At 40.3% G+C, this 21,431-nt stretch overlaps 1 protein-coding gene across 1 annotated transcript in view; it reads left to right on the top strand.

The window, feature by feature from the left end:
- Positions 1-21,431, top strand: part of COL21A1 (collagen type XXI alpha 1 chain) — a 472,866-nt gene that overhangs the window by 204,298 nt on the left and 247,137 nt on the right. Inside the window, exon 9 of the mRNA XM_063916728.1 lies at positions 474-557. Coding sequence (XP_063772798.1) covers positions 474-557 — 84 coding nt within the window. The remainder of the gene's footprint in view (positions 1-473; positions 558-21,431) is intronic.

Here is a 21,431-nt window from a genome sequence, read left to right as displayed (position 1 = left end):
GCCTTTACTCATCGGTGAAGCACATATTGCACTCAATTTGTTACATCATATTATTATTATTATTTTCTTTGAAGCAATTAATCATTATAAGCTTGACCAATAATTATATACAACCATTTCCAGTATTTATTAGTACAAATTTGAATATATTATTAACATGATTTTTTAAATATACAGTATATCCCTTACATATCAATACGTTGTGCTTTACAGGTAATATTGTAGTAATTCACATAAAGACAATATGTATTTTGCAGCTATGAGTCAAGTTGAACAGAGAAAATTCATATTTTTAAATCTATACTGTATTTCAGTTCACAGGAATGCACACAAATTCTATTTTACCACTAGCAAAAAAAAAATATTTTAAGAGAATATCATAAAAGTTCTAGATGCATTAAGTTAAAAATTTGAAACCTAAAAGAACTGAAATATTAATTTGGAAAAATAGATTTTCCTTGCTCACTTCCCAGTGTTTAAATGGTCCAAGTGATGTTGGCTCAACACCTGCTCCCTGTGTTTGTCCCCCTGGAGAAAAAGGACCTCCTGGCCTCAAAGTAAGTATGGCTTGATTATTTTACTATTATCTTAATTACTATATTTTACTGTAGCTGTTAAATGAATGGACACCCATAACAGATGTTGGGTAATAAACCTGGAGTAAAGTAATTTGCCATAACTTAATAAGCAAACATCTTGCTTCAGTAATACAGAGAAATCTGTTAAGGCTAGAGAGGCACTGATTCATACAAAATCATTGCATACCATACCTAGTAATGCATTCAAGTGAACTTTTTACCTTACATCAATGTTCTGGGAAGGAATTTCCCTTAAGCTTTGCCTGTCACATTAAGAAATTGGGATAGTTAATAAGAAACATTAAGTCCAACTTAAATAACAACAAAAATATAAACTGTTAATAATGTTCATATTTTGTGTCATTGACAGTGATTAAGAAGGTACAGTACAAAAGTGAATTATGCCCTTTATGTTGCTGATATAGACCAATATATAACATAGATAATGTCCTGCTAATGGGAGTTTATAAACTAAGGGACAATAGATATAGGCAGGGAGCTTGAATTAAGCATGAAGTAAATGTTTGAATATGCACTGTACTGTATTTGATCAACTGGTTGTCTTAAACTGGTATTCAAAATGCTAGAATAAAAATAACAATAAAAAACCAGTAAAGATCACAATGTTAGTGAATGCAGAAACATACAATGCTTATACATGAGAACTGAACAATAAAAACATAGAACATGCTGTTTAGTACAGCCCCGCACAACTCATTTGTCCCAAGCCTACAGTTTTATGTTTTCTGTTTCCAAAAGGGAAACAATGGTTATTACTGTAGTTTAGAATCATGTTATGTTGTTTTGTAAGATTATTTATGGCCAGCCTGAAATTAAAGCAATATGTATAGTAATAGTATATTAAATCAGGTCATCAAACGTGATGGTATCAATATCCTGGCAGTCACTATCCCAACGGTCAGAATGCTGACAGCGGTGTCCTGACAGATCCCAGTGCATATTTTTGCCCTTACCCTAATCCTAACCCACCCCTACCACAGCGTAATCCAAACCACCCCCTCCCCCTGCAGCTCCCGAAGTGCATAACCCTAACCATTAGAGATGAGCGGGTTCGGTTCATCGAGATCCGAACCCCCCCGAACTTCACCTATTTTACACGGTTCCGAGGCAGTGTCAGATCTTCCCGCCTTGCTCGGTTAACCCGAACGTGGCTGAACGTCATCATCCCGCTGTCGGATTCTCGCGAGATTCATATTCTATATAAAGAGCTGCGCGTCGCAGCCATTTTAACTCGTGCATTGGAGATTGAACGGAGAGGAGGTGGCTGCGTTCTCTCCCTGAAAAGTTCCGTATCTGTGCTCAGTGTGCTGCAAATATCTGTGCTCAGTGTGCTGCAAATATCTGTGCTCAGTGTGCTGCAAATATGTACGTTCTCTGACTGAAAACGCTCCATATCTGTGCTCAGTGTGCTGCAAATATCTGTGCTCAGTGTGCTGCATTGTGGGGACCACCAGTATATAATTATAGTAGTACAGTACAGTACAGTAGGCCATTGCTGTATCTTGCAGCTCTGTGTCAAGTATACTATCTCTGTGCTGCATTATTGTGAGCAGTATATAGTAGGACAGTGCAGCATTTTGGTGACCAGCAGTATACATATAGTACAGTACAGTAGGCCATTGCTGTATCTTGCAGCTCTGTGTCAAGTATACTATCTCTGTGCTGCATTATTGTGAGCAGTATATAGTAGGACAGTGCAGCATTTTGGTGACCAGCAGTATACATATAGTACAGTACAGTAGGCCATTGCTGTATCTTGCAGCTCTGTGTCAAGTTTGCTATCCATATCTGTGCTGCATTTTTGTGAGCAGTATATATAGTAGTACAGTGCAGCATTGTGGTGACCAGTATACTACAGTACAATAGTCCAGTGCTGTTCTCGCTGCTCAGTGTCAGTTCTCCGTAGTATCATCAGTGCTCAGTAAAATCAGTGCTCAGTATAATCAGTGATTGATCAGTATAATCAGTTCTCAGTATAATCAGTGCGCTGTTAGACGTGCGCCCGTTTTCTACCATTAGTGCATTGGGATTTAGACAATTGATGAAGTTATTGTGTCCCCAGTACAAAATCCCATCTAGATTCCACTTCACTAGGCAGGCGATAGCGAGATTTTACCAATTAATATCAGTGATTAGTGAATCAGTTTCTTCCAGTGATTTGGACCAATAATACCATTGATTAGAACGAATAATTCCAGTGATTTTGTCATTTTCTTCCAGTGATTTGGACCAATAATACCATTGATTTGAACGAATAATTCCAGTGATTTTGTCATTTTCTTCCAGTGATTTGGACCAATAATACCATTGATTAGAATGAATAATTCCTGTGATTTTGTAATTTTTTTCCAGTGATTTGGACCAATAATACCATTGATTAGAACGAATAATTCCTGTGATATTGAGGTGTTTGTGTCGCTTAGTTTAGCCATCCAGCGACCACAGTGCATCTCTTTTTCTCTTTTCTTTGCATCATGTGCTGTTTGGGGCCAATTTTTTGAAGTGCCATCCTGTCTGACACTGCAGTGCCACTCCTAGATGGGCCAGGTGTTTGTGCCGCCCACTTGGGTCGCTTAGCTTAGTCATCCAGCGACCTCTGCAAATTTTAGGACTAAAAATAATATTGTGAGGTGTGAGGTGTTCAGAATAGACTGGAAATGAGTGGAAATTATGGTTATTGAGGTTAATAATACTATAGGATCAAAATTACCCCCAAATTCTATGATTTAAGCTGTTTTTGAGGGTTTTTTGAAAAAAAACACCCGAATCCAAAACACACCCGAATCCGACAAAAAATTTTCAGGGAGGTTTTGCCAAAACGCGTCCGAATCCAAAACACGGCCATGGAACCGAATCCAAAACCAAAACACAAAACCCGAAAAATTTCCGGTGCACATCTCTACTTAACCATATTCCCAGTGTTAGGCTGCGGGTAGGGAGGGTTAGAGTTAGGGTAAGTGGGGAGTGGGGAAAACATCCCTTACTCACCCCTGTCAGCTTTCAATCAGTGGGATCCCGTGCGCCGGGTTCTCATACTGATTCCCCCCCCCTTCCCCTCAATTACTAGGGCCCTTATATTTTTCATGGCACCTCTGGTGGTAGTCTTAGAAGCCTACATTATTCCCAAGGCTCCTGGAGTTAAATTGCAAATTGTAATTCCTATGGGAGGTAAAGTGGACATCAGACAAACTACCAAGATATCAAGGGATACAGGTTTGAGTAGCACAGATAAGAAACAATGAAAGTGGGTATACAGTATGAATAATTGTCAGGTAAAGGGCAGATGTCAGAGATCTGCTAAAAGTTTAGGCTCCAAACTGCAAATTATCTGCTAATACCTGTATTCATTTTTACCATTGAGACATATAGACAATGCTTTGTATCCATACATTGGCTTATGCCAAACCATATGCAAATAAGCAACTATATTTTTTAGTGAAAATACAGCTGGGAAATTACATTTACATCTAACCATTTTAGTAATTTTCTTTTTCCACTGGATTCCTATTGCATGACAAAGGCTTGTACTGATCAGAAATATCTATATACAGACAAAAGACTTGTTATAGGGGAATTTAACGAGTATATCACTCTGTAGAGCTAGCACAAGCCTACTTCAGCTTTAAAACTCCAAGTGTTTTCACCTCAAAAGTGGTTTATTCTCATATTGTCCCCAGAGAGTAAACAAATGTACTCCCTAAATGCACTCATTGTTAGAGACAGGGTGCCAAAACGTAACACCTCCATCCAAACAACTATGGTATTAATGAATAGGTAGTGTTAGGACTATGCCTTTCCAATGCCAGTCCGGTACACATTTTTTGCTAGTCAGTACTAGGAGTACCTACACAGCAGGCTCCTATGTATATATAATTAATTTATTGTAAAATTGATACAGCTTTTAAAATTGTTGGGGTTCAAGTTCAGAACATGGAGCATTAATTTAGCATAAGTAAGCTGCTTCAGAACATTAGTAAAGTTGTTTAGAAAGGGGTCTATTTATTTAGCCTTTAATGGAGATAAAGTGGATGGAGATAAAGTACCAGTCAATCAGCGTTCTAACTGCCATGTCACTGTCTGGGTAAAAAAATGACAGTTAGGAGCTGATTGGCCGGTACTTTATCTTCATCCACTTTATGTCCATCCATGGCTTAGTAAATAGACCCCTAAGTTAGCTAATTAAGCTTAAACTGCTATTTCTTACTAATGTAATGCTTTAATAAACTGTTACTTATCAATGTAACACTTTTTCTGTGTCTTCTTATTCCTTCTTAATTTACCACTTTTCGGTGTCCTCACTGTCTGGTGGATAGAGCTGTGTTGTGTGTAGGGAGGCAGTTTTTTTCAATCTGAGGACTTGTTATTCGAAAAACGGTCAATCCTGTGATTCCTGGAATTGGCTAGGGAAAAAAAAAAGAAATACTCACCCTCCTCAGGTCTGGCTGTCAGTGGTGCTGTCAGCGAGTCCAGGCAAAAAGCAATACATGTAAATACTAACAGTAGTAGCATTTTATATATATATATATATATATATATATATATATATGTATATATATATATATTCAGTACAGCTGTATCCTGTGTTCTTCCCAACCTTAACTACAATCTGCAATCTTTCCCCCCCCCCACCTGTATCTTTCCATCACTGTTCAAGCAGCATTGATTACTCATATTCTGAAAAAACACAATTCTGACCCTAACTCTCTCTCTAACTACAGTCCCATCTCTCAACTCCCATGTCCCTCTAAGCTACTTGAGAGACTTGTCTACACTCTCCTCACACACTTTCTTAACTGGCACAACTTATTGGACCCACTTCAGTCAGGCTTTCATTCTCAACACCCTACAGAGCCTGCACTGTCTAAAGTAGTGAATGATCTAGTCACTAAGTCTAAAGGCCATTACTATCGTCTATTTCTTCTAGATCTCTCTGCTGCTTTTGAACTGTTGACGACTCTCTTCTCATACAAACACTACAATTCCCACAACCCCTTTTTGGTTCTCATCCTACCTATTCAATCCTTCTTTCAGTGTTTGCTTTTCTGATTCCACCTCCTCCACTACCTCTATCATTTTGGAGTACTGCAAGGCTCAGTGTTAGGCCCTCTGTCTTTCACAGTCTATACTATAGCTTTTGTCAAGATAATAAGCTCTTTCGGATTTTAGTATCATCTGTATGTGGATGATACTCCAATATACCTCTCCACCCCATCTGTATTGGACTTCGTCACTGAATACTTTTCTGGTGTTTCATCTTGAATGTCTTCTCGCCACACTAAACTTAATATTAATTATATTTCCACCTACCAATAGTGGTCAATAACCTGATATCTCTATCATGGTTGATAACTCGACTACAACCCACCCCACAAGCTCACAGCCTGTCATCCTTTACTTTGAACTGTCCTTTGCTGCCAACATTCAATCTTTCATTAAATCCAGTTACATACATCTAAAAAACATATCCAAAATATGACCATATGTTGCACAAGACACTGCAAAACTCTGACCAAAAAAAGACTCTCACCACTACAATCCATTTTGAATGCAGCTACGAGGCTGATCTTCCTCGCTAGATGTTCATCATCTGCTGATCCGCTCTGTCACTCCCTCCATTGACTGCCTGTTTTCTACCATATTCAATATAAAATACTTTTACTTGTAAGGCTATTAACCAAACTACACCAAAATACATATCTTTGCTTACCTCAATATATTTCCCAACTCGACATCTCCGTTCTGCACAGGATCTGCATCTCTCATCCATACGCATTGCAGGGCCTCCTTCAGGCTGCTACTACTCTGTGGAATGCCTTCCCATGCACAATAAGACTCTCTTCTAGGGCGGGATGTAGTGAACTCTGTGTCCGGTGGCTGTGCGGGATGCAGGCCGTACTCTGACATTTTTTTTAAAGGGGCAATCATGTACAAGGCATGGTTTAAGCCTTATACATGACTGCCCCAACCACTTAACTGACGATTTTTCCCTTCAAAAGTGTTAACAACATTGTTTTTTATAATGTATTTTATTTAATAAAGTTGAAAAAGTATTTTTTCAAATATTGAAACATTATATTATGCACGTGAAAAAAACAAAGGTATAGAACCTGTATAGGGTGCGCACTGTAGCAGCTTGATAAAGTAGAGGACACACAGAGGTAACTCTCCAGAATACCTCCTCCCAAAGAAGGGTTAAACAATTGCAAATAGATATAGTGTCAATACATACAACCAAGCGCATCAATAGGAAAGTAGCATCCCGGACCCACTGTCACGTGTGGCCCTGTCCCTAAGGGTTTCCAATGCAGTGTTAACCGACAAGGGAAAGAGAAATAAAGTGCATATAGTGAAGCACGATTTTAACTGGTTCTCAAGCAAGAATAAAGTGCATGTAGTACAGCACAATAAAAACAGTTTTAATGGTACAACATAAAACAAATATAGCAGCATCAACGATATAGCAGCCAATGATATCCACACAGGGAGTCCAATAAAGTGCAATTACCAGAAGCAGGTGGGAATAAGTGCATGTAAAGTTTGTAGGTCCACGGCAACCACAGCAAACCCCTCACCGCTTTCCCTGGTCCTCCGCAATGGATCTCCCGGTTCAGTCTCAATTTGGATTAAGCCAACGCGTTTCTACCCTTGTTCATCGGGTCTTTTTCAAGGCTTCCAGCGGTATGTAAACCATTTCGTCCAGTCCCTCTATTTAAATGGAATCACTACCAATAGCAGTGCGGCGGGCGCAGGTGGCTCCTATACATTCATTGACTACACGTCCCATGAGCATTTCCGCACCTCGCCGTCACTTCCGCTTCCGTCTGTCACATCTGGAACCATGGAGACCCGGCCTGACCCGTCCGTCTCCATGGCATCCCGCTCCATCCGGCATAAGCAGAAAGTCCCCAGCGGCTAGTGTAGATTGCTGTCCGGTGTAGATGTTCTCACAAATTCCAGATCAAGTATGCAGTTTGCAATCAAACACATCAGGGGAAATATAAAAGAAACCACTTAGTCAACCATGTAATGTACAAGATATATTGACCTAATGGCCAGTAAAATTCACAAAGTGTTGTGCAATTAAAGTGCAGCAAACAGGAAATAAAGTGCAAAGGTGGTATACACAGTCAGAAAGACGGAAACAAAAGGAGAAAAATACCGGGTTACAGGAACCATTTTACCTCAAAATCGAGGTTAAGCCCACCCGGCTGCAATGAGCCCAGCTCATATATATACCTAATTTCTGCTTTCGCTAACTCTGTTGGGAGGTCCCTCTGTCTCCAATTGACTTTCACCCACTGTAAACCCAGAAATCTCCTAATAGCAGCAGGGTCTTTATTATGCACAGTACGAAAATGGTCCGACAAAGCATGTGTCGCCAGGCCATTTTTTATATTTCTAAGGTGCTCACTTATCCGCACCTTTAAGGGCCTGGAAGTTCTGCCAATATAAAAAAGTCCACATGTGCATTTGACAGCGTACACAACATTTTTGGTGTTGCAGGTGATGAAAGTTTTGATGTTCACTTTCTTCCCGGTCACCATAAGTTCACTGGTTTTGTTATTGCCGTCACCTTTAACTGTACGGCACCCAATGCACATCCCACATCGAAAAAATCCTTTGGATTTAATCGTGGGTAATGATTTTGCAGGGGGTAAGGCTCCTCTAACTAATGGAGTTAAAGAATGAGACAGCGCTGTTCTTATTCTTAGAATCCCTAGATATTTACTATAACACAGTGGTCAAAAAATATATATAGCAGTAAACCAATCCGCCTAAACACTATCAACAAGATGTTAATCAAGCAAAATATATGTTAAAACAGGTATAAGTATTATTCTTGTAGCTATAGATAGTGTCCATTAGTCATAGCAGACTGTTTGTTAAAACACTAAACATATAGTAAACGGTGCAGCTGTTAATTTGTAGTCAGCTGTTTTGAGGTTAATCAAGCAAGGTGAATATATCAAATGAGTCTCCTCTTTTATAATGGATAAAGTCCATATATTTCAACCCAATCACTTGTTGTTGGTTAGTATGGTTAATACCACAAATGGATCTCCTTTATAATGGTTACCGTCCATATATATTATCAAGTTAGTTGTTAATAACTGTAAAGTGATTAGTAGTTCAGTTGTTAATATGAATTAAACCACAAGGCAATTAATTGATGGAAAATTGATTAATAGTTCAGCTGTTAGTATGGATAGAGCCACAGAGCAAATGTCTATAGTCAGAGAGTCCCAAATTCCACCTAGAGTACAGTGCACTATGTACCCAATATAATACCTCTCCTCAGAATGCTGTAGGCATGGCAGCCTCTCCAACAAATAATGATGGTAATGGGAATCTGGGCAGCGCTCTCCAATATGTGGATCCCTCTCCTTAACACAGCTTGAGCTGATGGGACACTTCAGTCAGCCGCAGCAGCAGCTGTATAGTGTGATGCTTATCCCAACAGATCTCCACTCTCCGCTCTCCTCTGCACAGCGTGCGCTGGTGAGAGCGCTTCAGCAAGCCACAATGATGGTAGCGCAATAAGGTACAGAGTATCCACAATGATCTCCAGAGTCTCCAAAACACATTTCTCCGCCTACCCTCCGGCTTCGGCGGCTTCCTCAGTGCTTTTCTCACACTGAGGAAGCCGCCGAAGCCGGAGGGTAGGCGGAGAAATTGTGAATACTCTGTACCTTATTGCGCTACCATCGTTGTGGCTTGCTGAAGCGCTCTCACCAGCGCACGCTGTGCAGAGGAGAGCGGAGAGTGGAGATCTGTTGGGATAAGCATCACACTATACAGCTGCTGCTGCGGCTGACTGAAGTGTCCCATCAGCTCAAGCTGTGTTAAGGAGAGGGATCCACATATTGGAGAGCGCTGCCCAGATTCCCATTACCATCATTATTTGTTGGAGAGGCTGCCATGCCTACAGCATTCTGAGGAGAGGTATTATATTGGGTACATAGTGCACTGTACTCTAGGTCGAATTTGGGACTCTCTGACTATAGACATTTGCTCTGTGGCTCTATCCATACTAACAGCTGAACTATTAATCAATTTTCCATCAATTAATTGCCTTGTGGTTTAATTCATATTAACAACTGAACTACTAATCACTTTACAGTTATTAACAACTAACTTGATAATATATATGGACGGTAACCATTATAAAGGAGATCCATTTGTGGTATTAACCATACTAACCAACAACAAGTGATTGGGTTGAAATATATGGACTTTATCCATTATAAAAGAGGAGACTCATTTGATATATTCACCTTGCTTGATTAACCTCAAAACAGCTGACTACAAATTAACAGCTGCACCGTTTACTATATGTTTACTGTTTTAACAAACAGTCTGCTATGACTAATGGGCACTATCTATAGCTACAAGAATAATACTTATACCTGTTTTAACATAAATTTTGCTTGATTAACATCTTGTTGATAGTGTTTAGGCGGATTGGTTTACTGCTATATATATTATTTGACCACTGTGTTATAGTGAATATCAAGGGATTCTAAGAATAAGAACTCCCATTAAAGGGACAAAGAGACTTATGACACATGTGGTTAAAAAGCTGATTTATTGTGAAATATTTAGCCCTGATATGGCATATTTTTAATATTATATTTCTTAATAGATAAATATCAGTACTGGACGGTATTATAGTATAATATCTGTGTTGTATATTTTTATGTTGTATTTTTTTATATATAAAAAAGTAAACAAAAAGTTTTTATACAAAGTGAACAGCACTTTCTCATTCTTTAACTCTGTTTTCTATATTTTTGGGTGAACTGGGATCAGTCTCCCGAGACTAGCTGCTTTCACCTTGTAAGGTGACAGCGCCAGGTGTATACTCTTGTAATACCTCTAACTAATGCATTGCTTAAATTTGTGGCCCTCCTGTATATGCACTTTGGTTTGTTGGGGGGAGTTTTTCTCCCACTATGGGGTCCCTTTTAAGGATTCCCCAATGTTTTCTTAAAATCCTTTCCAAATCCCTGTGCTGACTATTAAAAGACAAAATAAAAGCCCATTCAAAGGGTGTAGGTTGGATATTCAGTACTTTTACTTTCTTGTGGAGAAGTTCTTTCCTATGTATATTCCGTACTTTAATTATTGAATCCCTAACTTTCTCGGATGTATAACCAGACGCTATAAAGTTTTCCTGCATTTCTCTCGCTTGTTCCTCAAAAGTGGCAGTCTCGGTACAGTTTCTCCGTAGACGCCGTATCTGTCCACATGGTATAGATCTTAACCAATCTTAACCAATGGTGGCAACTATTATATTTCAGATAAGCTCTGGAGTCAGTAGATTTTCTATAGTTCTTGGTCTGTAGTGAACCGTTTTTCGGATAAGCTGTTACATCCAAGAAATGTAACTCTTTGTTACTCCTCTTGAAGGTGAATGCTACATTAATAGAGTTACAATTCAAGTACTCACAGAATGCATTGAGTGTTGGGACATCGCCCCTCCATATAAAAAATACATCGTCTATGTATCTGACCCAGGACACCAGGCTTGCTCCAAAGGGATTAATATCCCACTCATATTGCTCCTCTCACACCCCCATGAAGAGGTTAGTGTAACTTGGAGCGAACCTGATGCCCATGGCCGTGCCCACCTTCTGTAAGTAAAAAGTATCTCTAAAATGAAAATAGTTATTAGTTAAAATAAATTCCACGCCATCCACAATAAAATTTTGTAATCCTATTGTTAGTTTGCTTTTCCCTAGAGCTTCAGTTACAGCATTGAGTCCGTCCTGGTGGTTAATCACTGTGTATAGTGACTTAACATCGGCTGTCACCATGATGTGAGACTCCTCCCATACTATAGTGTCCAGGAAATTTAGGAAATCTGTAGTGTCACTTAAGTGGGACCGATTCTTTACCATCAATGGTTGTAAATGGAAGTCTAGGTATTCGGACAGGTTGGAGGTCACGGAGTTAATCCCGGAGACAATTGGCCTTCCTGGTGGTCTAAGTGGGTCTTTGTGTATTTTTGGTTAAACATAAATCACCGGAATGACTGGTTCCTCATTATATAGATATTTGTACTCCCTCTCTTCTAAAATATTCTGTTCTAAGTACTTTGTCAGCATAATCTGCAATTTGTCCATAATTTCCTGTGTGGGATCTTTTTTTAGTTTAATATAGGTCCCTTGGCCCTCCACTTGTCTTAACACCTCCTATTCATACATTACTTTACTGAGGATCACTACCCCCCCCCCCCCGCCTTTATTGGCGGGTTTAATAACCAAATCCGTGTTGTCCTCTTGTCTTTTTAAAGCTTGCCTTTCCTTCCAAGACATGTTAAAATTAATTTTACTGTTAGGTAATTCCTTCAAATCTTGGTGAACTAAATCATAGAAAGTATCTATGTATTTACCCTTCATGTGGATCGGGTAAAAGACCGATTTTGGTTTGAAGGGTGTGTTATTAGTCCCAATCGTGACAGTATCCTCCTGCTTCTTACTGAGAAAAAAACGTTTTAAAGTAAGTTTCCTAATAAATTTATTTAAATCAATAAAAGTGGAGAATTTGTTCATAGGAATGGAGGGGGCAAACTTAAGCCCTTTTTCCAAAACTGAAACTTCCTCCTTTGCCAAAATGTCTTCACTTAAATTAAAGATTTTCACTTTACCTCCCTCGATTTCATCAACTGTGTCCTCTCCAGTCCTATTAACTGTCTTTTTCCCCTTGTTAGATCTAACCCTGCTCGTTCTAACCCCCTTACTCCGTTTGCCACCCCGGCACCCTCTCCTCGTCATTTGTGTCTGTGGGTAGAACGTTCTCCCTCTAAAAAAGGAGAACCCCCATTGCGCACATTTGGGGAATGCCCAAGTATCCCTAATTTCGAGACGGCATTCCGCCTTTCTTTATAGGAACCCGGTAATCTGGGAGGTGTTACCTGCGTAATGTCCTTCCCTTTCCTGCATCGGTGTACTATCCTTTGGAGGGTGACGTACTCGTCTTTTATCTCTCTGATAATTAGTTCTTTGTGGAAGTGGTCTATTGTTGGATCTAGATAGGTGGGTATTTTCTCTTTCCATCAAATCTCTGTTCGCTTTCTTTCTCTCACCCTTTATTCCTTGACTCCATGTCTGGTTCTGTGTATTGTGTTCTCGTTGTGTAAAATTTTGGTTTAAATTACTGGAGGTGTCGCAAACGACCTCCTGTCTCATTTTTTGTCCTCCGCTCTTGTCCCTGTTAAATTTCTTAACCTTTCTCTCCATAAGAATCCTTTCATTTTTTTTAAGTTTAATCTCGATTTTACTTTCAAAATCTTTATAGTCTTTAGTGTCTGTAAAGCGTGCTGTTAGGTCCCTTTGGGCAGTAATAGCACCCTCCAGCTTGCTTAACTCCTTTTTCCTATCCTCAATGATTAATCTTTTTCCTATCCTCAATAATTAATTAATGATTAATAAGCGAGAAAGAGCAGGGAGTATTTTATCCCACTCTAATTTGAAAGAGTCATTAGCAGATGAAAAGGAGGCACTTTTCTGGATAATAAGACCTTTCGGTACTATTTGATCGTTTAAATATTTTTCCAGTGTCAGTACCTCCCACCAAATGCGACTCTCCTTCAATAAGATATGTTCCAGTTCTCGCATTACCTCCCCCAAATTTGTATCCACCACAATGGGTGGATCCTCCTCTTCCTTAAAGGCATTGTCAAACACTGCCCTGCGGTTTTCTCTGTATTTAAACATAGGATATTTTGCAGCACCTAACAGGTATCTAAAAGAGAGTAGTAAATACGTGAAAAAAACAAAGGTATAGAACCTGTATAGGGTGCGCACTGTAGCAGCTTGATAAAGTAGAGGACACACAGAGGTAACTCTCCAGAATACCTCCACCCAAAGAAGGGTTAAACAATTGCAAATAGATATAGTGCCAATACATACAACCAAGCGCATCAATAGGAAAGTAGCATCCCGGACCCACTGTCACGTGTGGTCCTGTCCCTAAGGGTTTCCAATGCAGTGTTAACCGACAAGGGAAAGAGAAATAAAGTGCATATAGTCGGACCATTTTCGTACTGTACATAATAAAGACCCTGCTGCTATTAGGAGATTTCTGGGTTTACAGTGGGTGAAAGGCAATTGGAGACAGAGGGACCTCCCAACACAGTTAGCGAAAGCAGAAATTAGGTATATATATGAGCTGGGCTCATTGCAGCTGGGTGGGCTTAACCTCGATTTTGAGGTAAAATGGTTCCTGTAACCCGGTACTTTTCTCCTTTTATTTCCCTCTTTCTGACTGTGTATACCACGTTTGCACTTTATTTCCTGTTTGCTGCACTTTAATTGCACAACACTTTGTGAATTTTACTGGCCATTAGGTCAATATATCTTGTACATTACATGGTTGACTAAGTGGTTTCTTTTATATTTCCCCTGATGTGTTTGATTGCAAACTGCATACTTGATCTGGGATTTGTGAGAACATCTACACCGGACAGCAATCTACACTAGCCGCTGGGGACTTTTTGCTTATGCCGGACGGAGCGGGATGCCATGGAGACGGACGGGTCAGGCCGGGTCTCCATGGTTCCAGACGGAAGCGGAAGTGACGGCGAGGCACGGAAGTGCTCATGGGACGTGTAGTCAATGAATGTATAGGAGCCACCTGCGCCCGCCGCACTGCTATTGGTAGTGATTCCATTTAAATAGAGGGACTGGACGAAATGGTTTACATACCGCTGGAAGCCTTGAAAAAGACCCAATGAACAAGGGTAGAAACGCGTTGGCTTAATCCAAATTGAGACTGAACCGGGAGATCCATTACGGAGGACCAGGGAAAGCGGTGAGGGGTTTGCTGTGGTTGCCGTGGACCTACAAACATTACATGCACTTATTCCCACCTGCTTCTGGTTATTGCACTTTATTGGACTCCTGTGTGGATATCATTGGCTGCTATACCGTTGATGCTGCTATATTTGTTTTATGTTGTACCATTAAAACTGTTTTTATTGTGCTGTACTACATGCACTTTATTCTTGCTTGAGAACCAGTTAAAATCGTGCTTCACTATATGCACTTTATTTCTCTTTCCCTTGTCGGTTAACACTGCATTGGAAACCCTTAGGGACAGGACCACACGTGACAGTGGGTCCGGAATGCTACTTTCCTATTGATGCGCTTGGTTGTATGTATTGGCACTATATCTATTTGCAATTGTATTATGCACATCTGCAGAACGGATCTCCTCGTTAGAAATGGGGGGACGGGGTGGGACAACACATTTGCATGAAATCTGACCATGCCAGTTAAGTGGAAAGTCCTACATAGCCGCTGGACTCGAAGTTCATTACATCGCACCCTTAGTCTCCAACCCTACAAGCTTTCCCTGAAAAGCTGTTCCTCACATACATTATTTTCTTTTTCTTCAATCTGACATCCTCCTGACCTCTGGTCAGTATTGCTGTGTGACTATATCATATACCAAGAAACCCTGCAATCTGGCTGGACCATTATTCAATAGATAGCATATATTCTTGTTTATCAGTGCCTGTTTTTCTATAGATTGTAAGCTTGCAAGCAGGGCCTTCCTACAGTACCTCTACAGTACGGCTGTTTGCTATTACCCAGTTTTGTTCTATTATTTTTGTTCCAACTGTAAAGCGCAACTGAATATGCCACGCTATATAAGAAACTGTTAATAAGTAATAAACAATATATAGTATATATATATATATATCTATATATATATGTATGTATATATATATATATATATATATACATACTGTATATATATATATATATATATACACACACACATTTTTCAGGTTTTGTATTTTGATTTTGGATCTGTATTTTTTTTCAAACAGCTAAAATCACAGAATTTGGGGTTGCAGTATTATTAACCTCAATATCATTCATTTCCACTCATTTCCAGTCTATTCTGAACATCTCACAATATTGTTTTTATCCAGTTTAGGCCAAAAGGTTGCAGCGAGGTAGGTGGATAACTAAGTTAAGCGACAGCAGTAGGCAGCACAAACACGTGGCAGTTGATATTTTTTTAATGCTGTAATCATCTGTTAAAATTATGTTAAAATTAGGATCAAGTTCTTCTGTTCCACAAAGATATCTTTGATATGTAGAAGGTTCACTATACAAGTGTGGAGAGTTTAGTTATATTGATTTAATTTAAATTTAGTTAATTTAAAATTATTATTAATAATAATCATTTGAATTAATCACAATGTGGTGATAAGAAGAATGATTAAAATAGGACAATAAGTTATAGCATAGGAATATGTATGAGCTACGGACACAGCACCCTGAAATGTATAATGGGAGGATACAGCACAAAATAATAATAAAAAGAATGTATTTAAAAAAATGATGCATTAGGAAAGGCTCAAGATTTCAGTTCACAAAAAGATGATTAAGGCAAGGAGGAATAAAAAAAGACAATATTTTAGATGCTGTAATCATGCTTTTAATTTATTTTGGATCAAGTTCTTCTTTTCTTCAAAGATATATTTGATATGCACAAGGTTCCCTATACAAGTGTGGATAATGTAGTTGTATTAATTTAATATAAATTTAGTTCATTTATAATTATTATTAATAATATTAATTTGAATTAATCACAATGTAGTGATAAGAAGAATTATGAAAATAGGACAATAAGTTATAACATAAGAATATGAGCTACGGACACAGCACCCTGAAATGGATAGAGCACGCCTGGACGTAGAGCACCCCCTTTTTATATACAGCAGACAGAGATAGCACATCTTTATCAGATACAGCAGACAGAGAGAGCACCCTTTTTTCAGATACAGCAGACAGAGAGAGCACCCCTTTCAGATAGAGCAAATAGAGCACCCCTTTCAGATACACCAGACAGAGCACCTGCCCCACGCCATGCCAGACAACACAGTACAGGAAATTGACACATCCGTCCAGTACAATCTCCACAGCCAGACTGAAGATGGCGCTGATGCACGGGGACTTATATAGAATAAAAAACCCACGAGTATCCGACAGCGGGAAGATGACATTCGGCCTTGCTTTGGGATCTGAGTAAGACGGGAAGTCCCGAGCCGGACACGGATCCCGGCTCGGATTGCAATGCTTGGGTGGGTTCAGTTCCCAGAGAAGTGAACCTGCTCATCCCTAATGTGTATATATATATATATATATATATATATATATGCAATGGAAGGCGGCACTCGGAGACTGCTATCAGGTGAAAAAAGTGTGCTTTTAATCGACGTTTCGGGAGACGCACTCGCTTCCTCAAGACACAGCAGTGCCTTGAGGAAGGGAGTGCGTCTCCCGAAACGTCGATTAAAAGCACACTTTTTTCACCTGATAGCAGTCTCCGAGTGCCGCCTTCCATTGCATATAAACCGAGTCTTTACAGCCTAAGGAGGGCACCGGAACAGGTACCCAGCAGGGACGAGGAGTGCCGGATCTTGCAGTACAGTATATATATATATATATATATATATATACACACATACACTGACTGCACAAAAAAATAAAGGGAACACTTAAACAACACAGTGTAACTCCAAGCCAATCACACTTCTGTGAAATCAAACTGTCCACTTAGGAAGCAACACTGATTGACAATCAATTTCACATGCTATTGTGCAAATGGAATAGACAACAGGTGGAAATTATAGGCAATTAGCAAGACACCACCAATAAATGAGTTGTTCTGCAGGTGGTGACCATAGACCACTTCTCAGCTCCTAGGCTTTCTGGCTGATGTTTTGGTCACTTTTGAAAGCTGGCGGTGCTTTCACTCTAGTGGTAGCATGAGACAGAGTCTACAACCCACACAAGTGGCTAAGATAGTGCAACTCATCCAGGATGGCACATCAATGCGAGCTGTGGCAAGAAGGTTTGCTGTGTCTGTCAGCGTAGTGTCCAGAGCATGGAGGTGCTACCAGGAGACAGGCCAGTACATCAGGAGACATGGAGGAGGCCGTAGGAGGGCAACAACCCAGCGGCAGGACTGCTTCCTCCGCCTTTGTGCAAGGAGGAACAGGAGGAGCACTGCCAGAGCCCTGCAAAATGACCTCCAGCAAGCCACAAATGTGCATGTGTCTACTCAAACGATCAGAAATAGACTCCATGAGGGTGGTATGAGGGCCCGACGTCCACAGTTGGGGGTTGTGCTTACAGCCCAACACCGTGCAGGACGTTTGGTATTTGCCAGAGAACACCAAGATTGGCAAATTCGCCACTGGCACCCTGTGCTCTTCACAGATGAAAGCAGGTTCTCACTGAGCACATGTGGCAGATGTGACAGAGTCTGGAGACGCCAAGGAGAATGTTCTGCTGCCTGCAACATCCTCCAGCATGACCGGTATGGCAGTCGGTCAGTAATGGTGTGGGGTGGCATTTCTTTGGGGGGCCGCACAGCCCTCCATGTGCTCACCAGAGGTAGCCTGACTGCCATTAGGTACCGAGATGAGATCCTCAGACCCCTTGTGAGACCATATGCTAGTGCGGTTGGCCCTGGGTTCCTCCTAATGCAAGACAATGCTAGACCTCATGTGGCTGGAGTGTGTCAGCAGTTCCTGCAAGACGAAGGCATTGATGCTATGGACTGGCCCGCCCGTTCCCCAGACCTGAATCCAATTGAGCACATCTGGGACATCATGTCTCGCTCCATCCACCAATGCCACATTGCACCACAGACTGTCCAGGAGTTGGCGGATGCTTTAGTCCAGGTCTGGGAGGAGATCCCTCAGGAGACCATCCGCCACCTCATCAGGAGCATGCCCAGGCATTGTAGGGAGGTCATACAGGCACGTGGAGGCCACACACACTACTGAGCCTCATTTTGACTTGTTTTAAGGACATTACATCAAAGTTGGATCAGCCTGTAGTGTGTTTTTCCACTTTAATTTTGAGTATGACTCCAAATCCAGACCTCCGTGGGTTAATAAATTTGATTTCCATTGATAATTTTGTGTGATTTTGTTTTCAGCACATTCAACTATGTAAAGAACAAAGTATTTAATAAGAATATTTCATTCATTCAGATCTAGGATGTGTTATTTTAGTGTTCAGTCACAAATGGACTAATTAGTCACTATTCCATTATTACCTAAACTCCAAGTCTGCCATATGATGACAAATACATCAACCTCATTACAACTACATTATATACAACATGACATTAACAAAGTGCATAAACACATCATACACAGTAAAACATAAAAAAAAACATTAAAAAAATCATAAGGAGTGTATTGGTCACAAACAACCAAAAGGAAAAAAGAAAAACAGAAAACAAAACTTAAGTTCTCCGCTTGCTCCATCAGCATAAACATAGACTCCACATAAGTCCTCTAACGTAAGAAAACATTAAGAGGGTTTGATTCATTAAGGCCATTAGGGGCCACTGAGCCCACTTTAAAGAGACACCTGGCTTCCAATTTCTTTAAAAGAAGTGCCCGGTCACCACCTCCAAACCCTTAAAGCTGATAAATCTGACTCATGGTGTGAGAAGTTACAATCACAGCTAGATGGCTTTAAGGATGAACTGGTGACATTTAAACGTAAGAAACTCCAGACGGTCAACCATGACTATGCAACACATCAGGTGTATAGATGGCTGACTGGGTTCTCTGGAAATTCCAGATGCACAAGATCCTTTAGGCCATATACAAATAGAACTCTACTGGGAATGGATTCCTCTACATCATACTCGGCATCAGATTCTGAGTCTTTTTCTTTACGGCCACCTAGTGGTTTTTTAGGGAGAGGCCCCAAGCTACCTGCAACAGCAATTGCTGGAGACCAAAGAGACTGCACCCAAGAAGGGGTGGTTTCAAGAAGAAGGGGATGCATGAAAAAGGACTGAGTAGTATGTTTCATTTGTCCGACTATACACTTACTGGAGACGAAACATCCCTGTTGTCATTTGGATTGTCATATGTTCCCACCTTTTAGACATGACGATTTCAATCTAGCAGTTGATCATTATAAATTTAGTAGGAAACTGAGATTGAGAGAATTCTTTAATGATAAGCCCAGTTACAAAAGTGATGGTGCAGTACCTACCACCTTGTTTACTAAACCAGAATTGTTAGATCCTCCATCATACAGTGCTAGTATATGTAGTTTTCTAAGGATGACAGAGATTGATTTCATGGCAGATGTATCTAGAGGTATTGATAACTTGACACCTGGCCAAAGAAGCGCTTTAACATCTTTGCACAACAATGAAAAAATTGTCATTAGGCCAGCCGATAAAGACGGTGCCGTAGTTGTTCAGAATTTTGATGATTACGACAGGGAAATACTGTAAGGTGCCAGCTTTTGGATACCTCTACATGTACTAAATGTGGTTACAGTCCGATTCCTATTATTATAAGAAAAGTGGATGCCTTGGTGGCTAGGTCAATGACCCAAAGGTGGTTGACTGAACAAGTGTCACACTAGCTGAAGGATGACTTTCCAATTTGCCCTATGAATTACACCCTCCCCAAGGTACCCAAAACACTGTCTAACCCTCCTGGCAGACCTATCATATCTGCCAGGGGATCTTTATTACAGCCTCTGGCTATGTTTGTGGACAGTTTCCTCCAGGAATTTATTCCGTATATACTGAGCTACCTTAGGGATACTGGGGATTTTCTGTCTAAAATTATGGCCTTGGGGGACATCAAGGACGTAGTATTGTTTGTAACACTTGATGTCTCCTCGCTTTATACCATCAATTCCCACAGTTTGGGTAAAGAAGTGGTAAGGAAATTATTGATATCCACTGGTATATCTAGTATACCTATTGAGTGCATTCTTGAGTTCTTAGAGTTACCGATGATTAATAATAATTTTATATATCAGGGAGAATTATACATGCAATGCTCGGGAACGGCTATGGGCTCCAATGTGGCCCCTGCCTATGCCGGCATTTTCATGCATGAATATGAGACAACCTTATATCCTGCCCATCTATGGTACAAAGATTATTTACTATAAACATTGTATAGATGATTTTTTTTTGCTATGGGATGGCACTAAGTCGAACTTTTGTTTTATGCTAGACCGGTTGAATGGCTTGGACTCTACTGTGCGCTTCACGGGACACTCCAGTTTGACATCCATCAACTTTCTTGATTTGACGATATTCCGTGATGGCAATAAAGTTGGTACCACCTTGTTTAGAAAGGACACAGATCGTAATACGATATTACACCCAACAAGTAATAAGCCACCATCTCTCAAAAATTGTTTACACGTTATTGCAGTCTGAACCTAAATTTACCAACATTTTCCATGATCCTCCCATGATGGCTTTCAGGCGAGGGCGAAATTTAAAACAATTGCTAATGCACACGGCATGACAATCCACAAGTAATGACAACACCTGGTTGAACCCACAAAGAAAGGGCTGTGTGAGATGCCTGGGTTGTGTGACATGCAGCTCGATGCTTGTAGGAGATAAGTTTCCACATCTTATGAATGGGAAACCGATTAATATCAGATATCGGCTACATTGCAGGCTGGACTATGTAATATACATTCTGTTGTGCCCGTGTGGTCTTTCACCTTCTGAGAGTGAATGATGAACCATCGGAGCTCGATTCATCAAGCATTACAAACAGGTAGAACGGACAAACCTGTTCTTGGATGCGGGTCACCAAGTGTCGGCATTGAAATGTAGAATCATCGATTGGGTTCTAGCCCCCAAGAGAGATGAAGACCAGGCACTTCTTTTAATGAAATTGGAAGCCAGGTGGATGTTTAAACTGGGCTCAGTGGTCCCTAATGGCCTTAATGAATCAAGCCCCCTTAATGTTTTCTAACTTTAGAGGACTTATGTTTATGCTGATGGAGCAAC

Source organism: Pseudophryne corroboree, chromosome 4 (genome assembly GCF_028390025.1).
Source record: "Pseudophryne corroboree isolate aPseCor3 chromosome 4, aPseCor3.hap2, whole genome shotgun sequence".
Taxonomy (NCBI): domain Eukaryota; kingdom Metazoa; phylum Chordata; class Amphibia; order Anura; family Myobatrachidae; genus Pseudophryne; species Pseudophryne corroboree.
The sequence above is the reverse complement of the archived record's forward strand: the minus strand, read 5'-3'. Positions and strand labels throughout refer to the sequence as shown.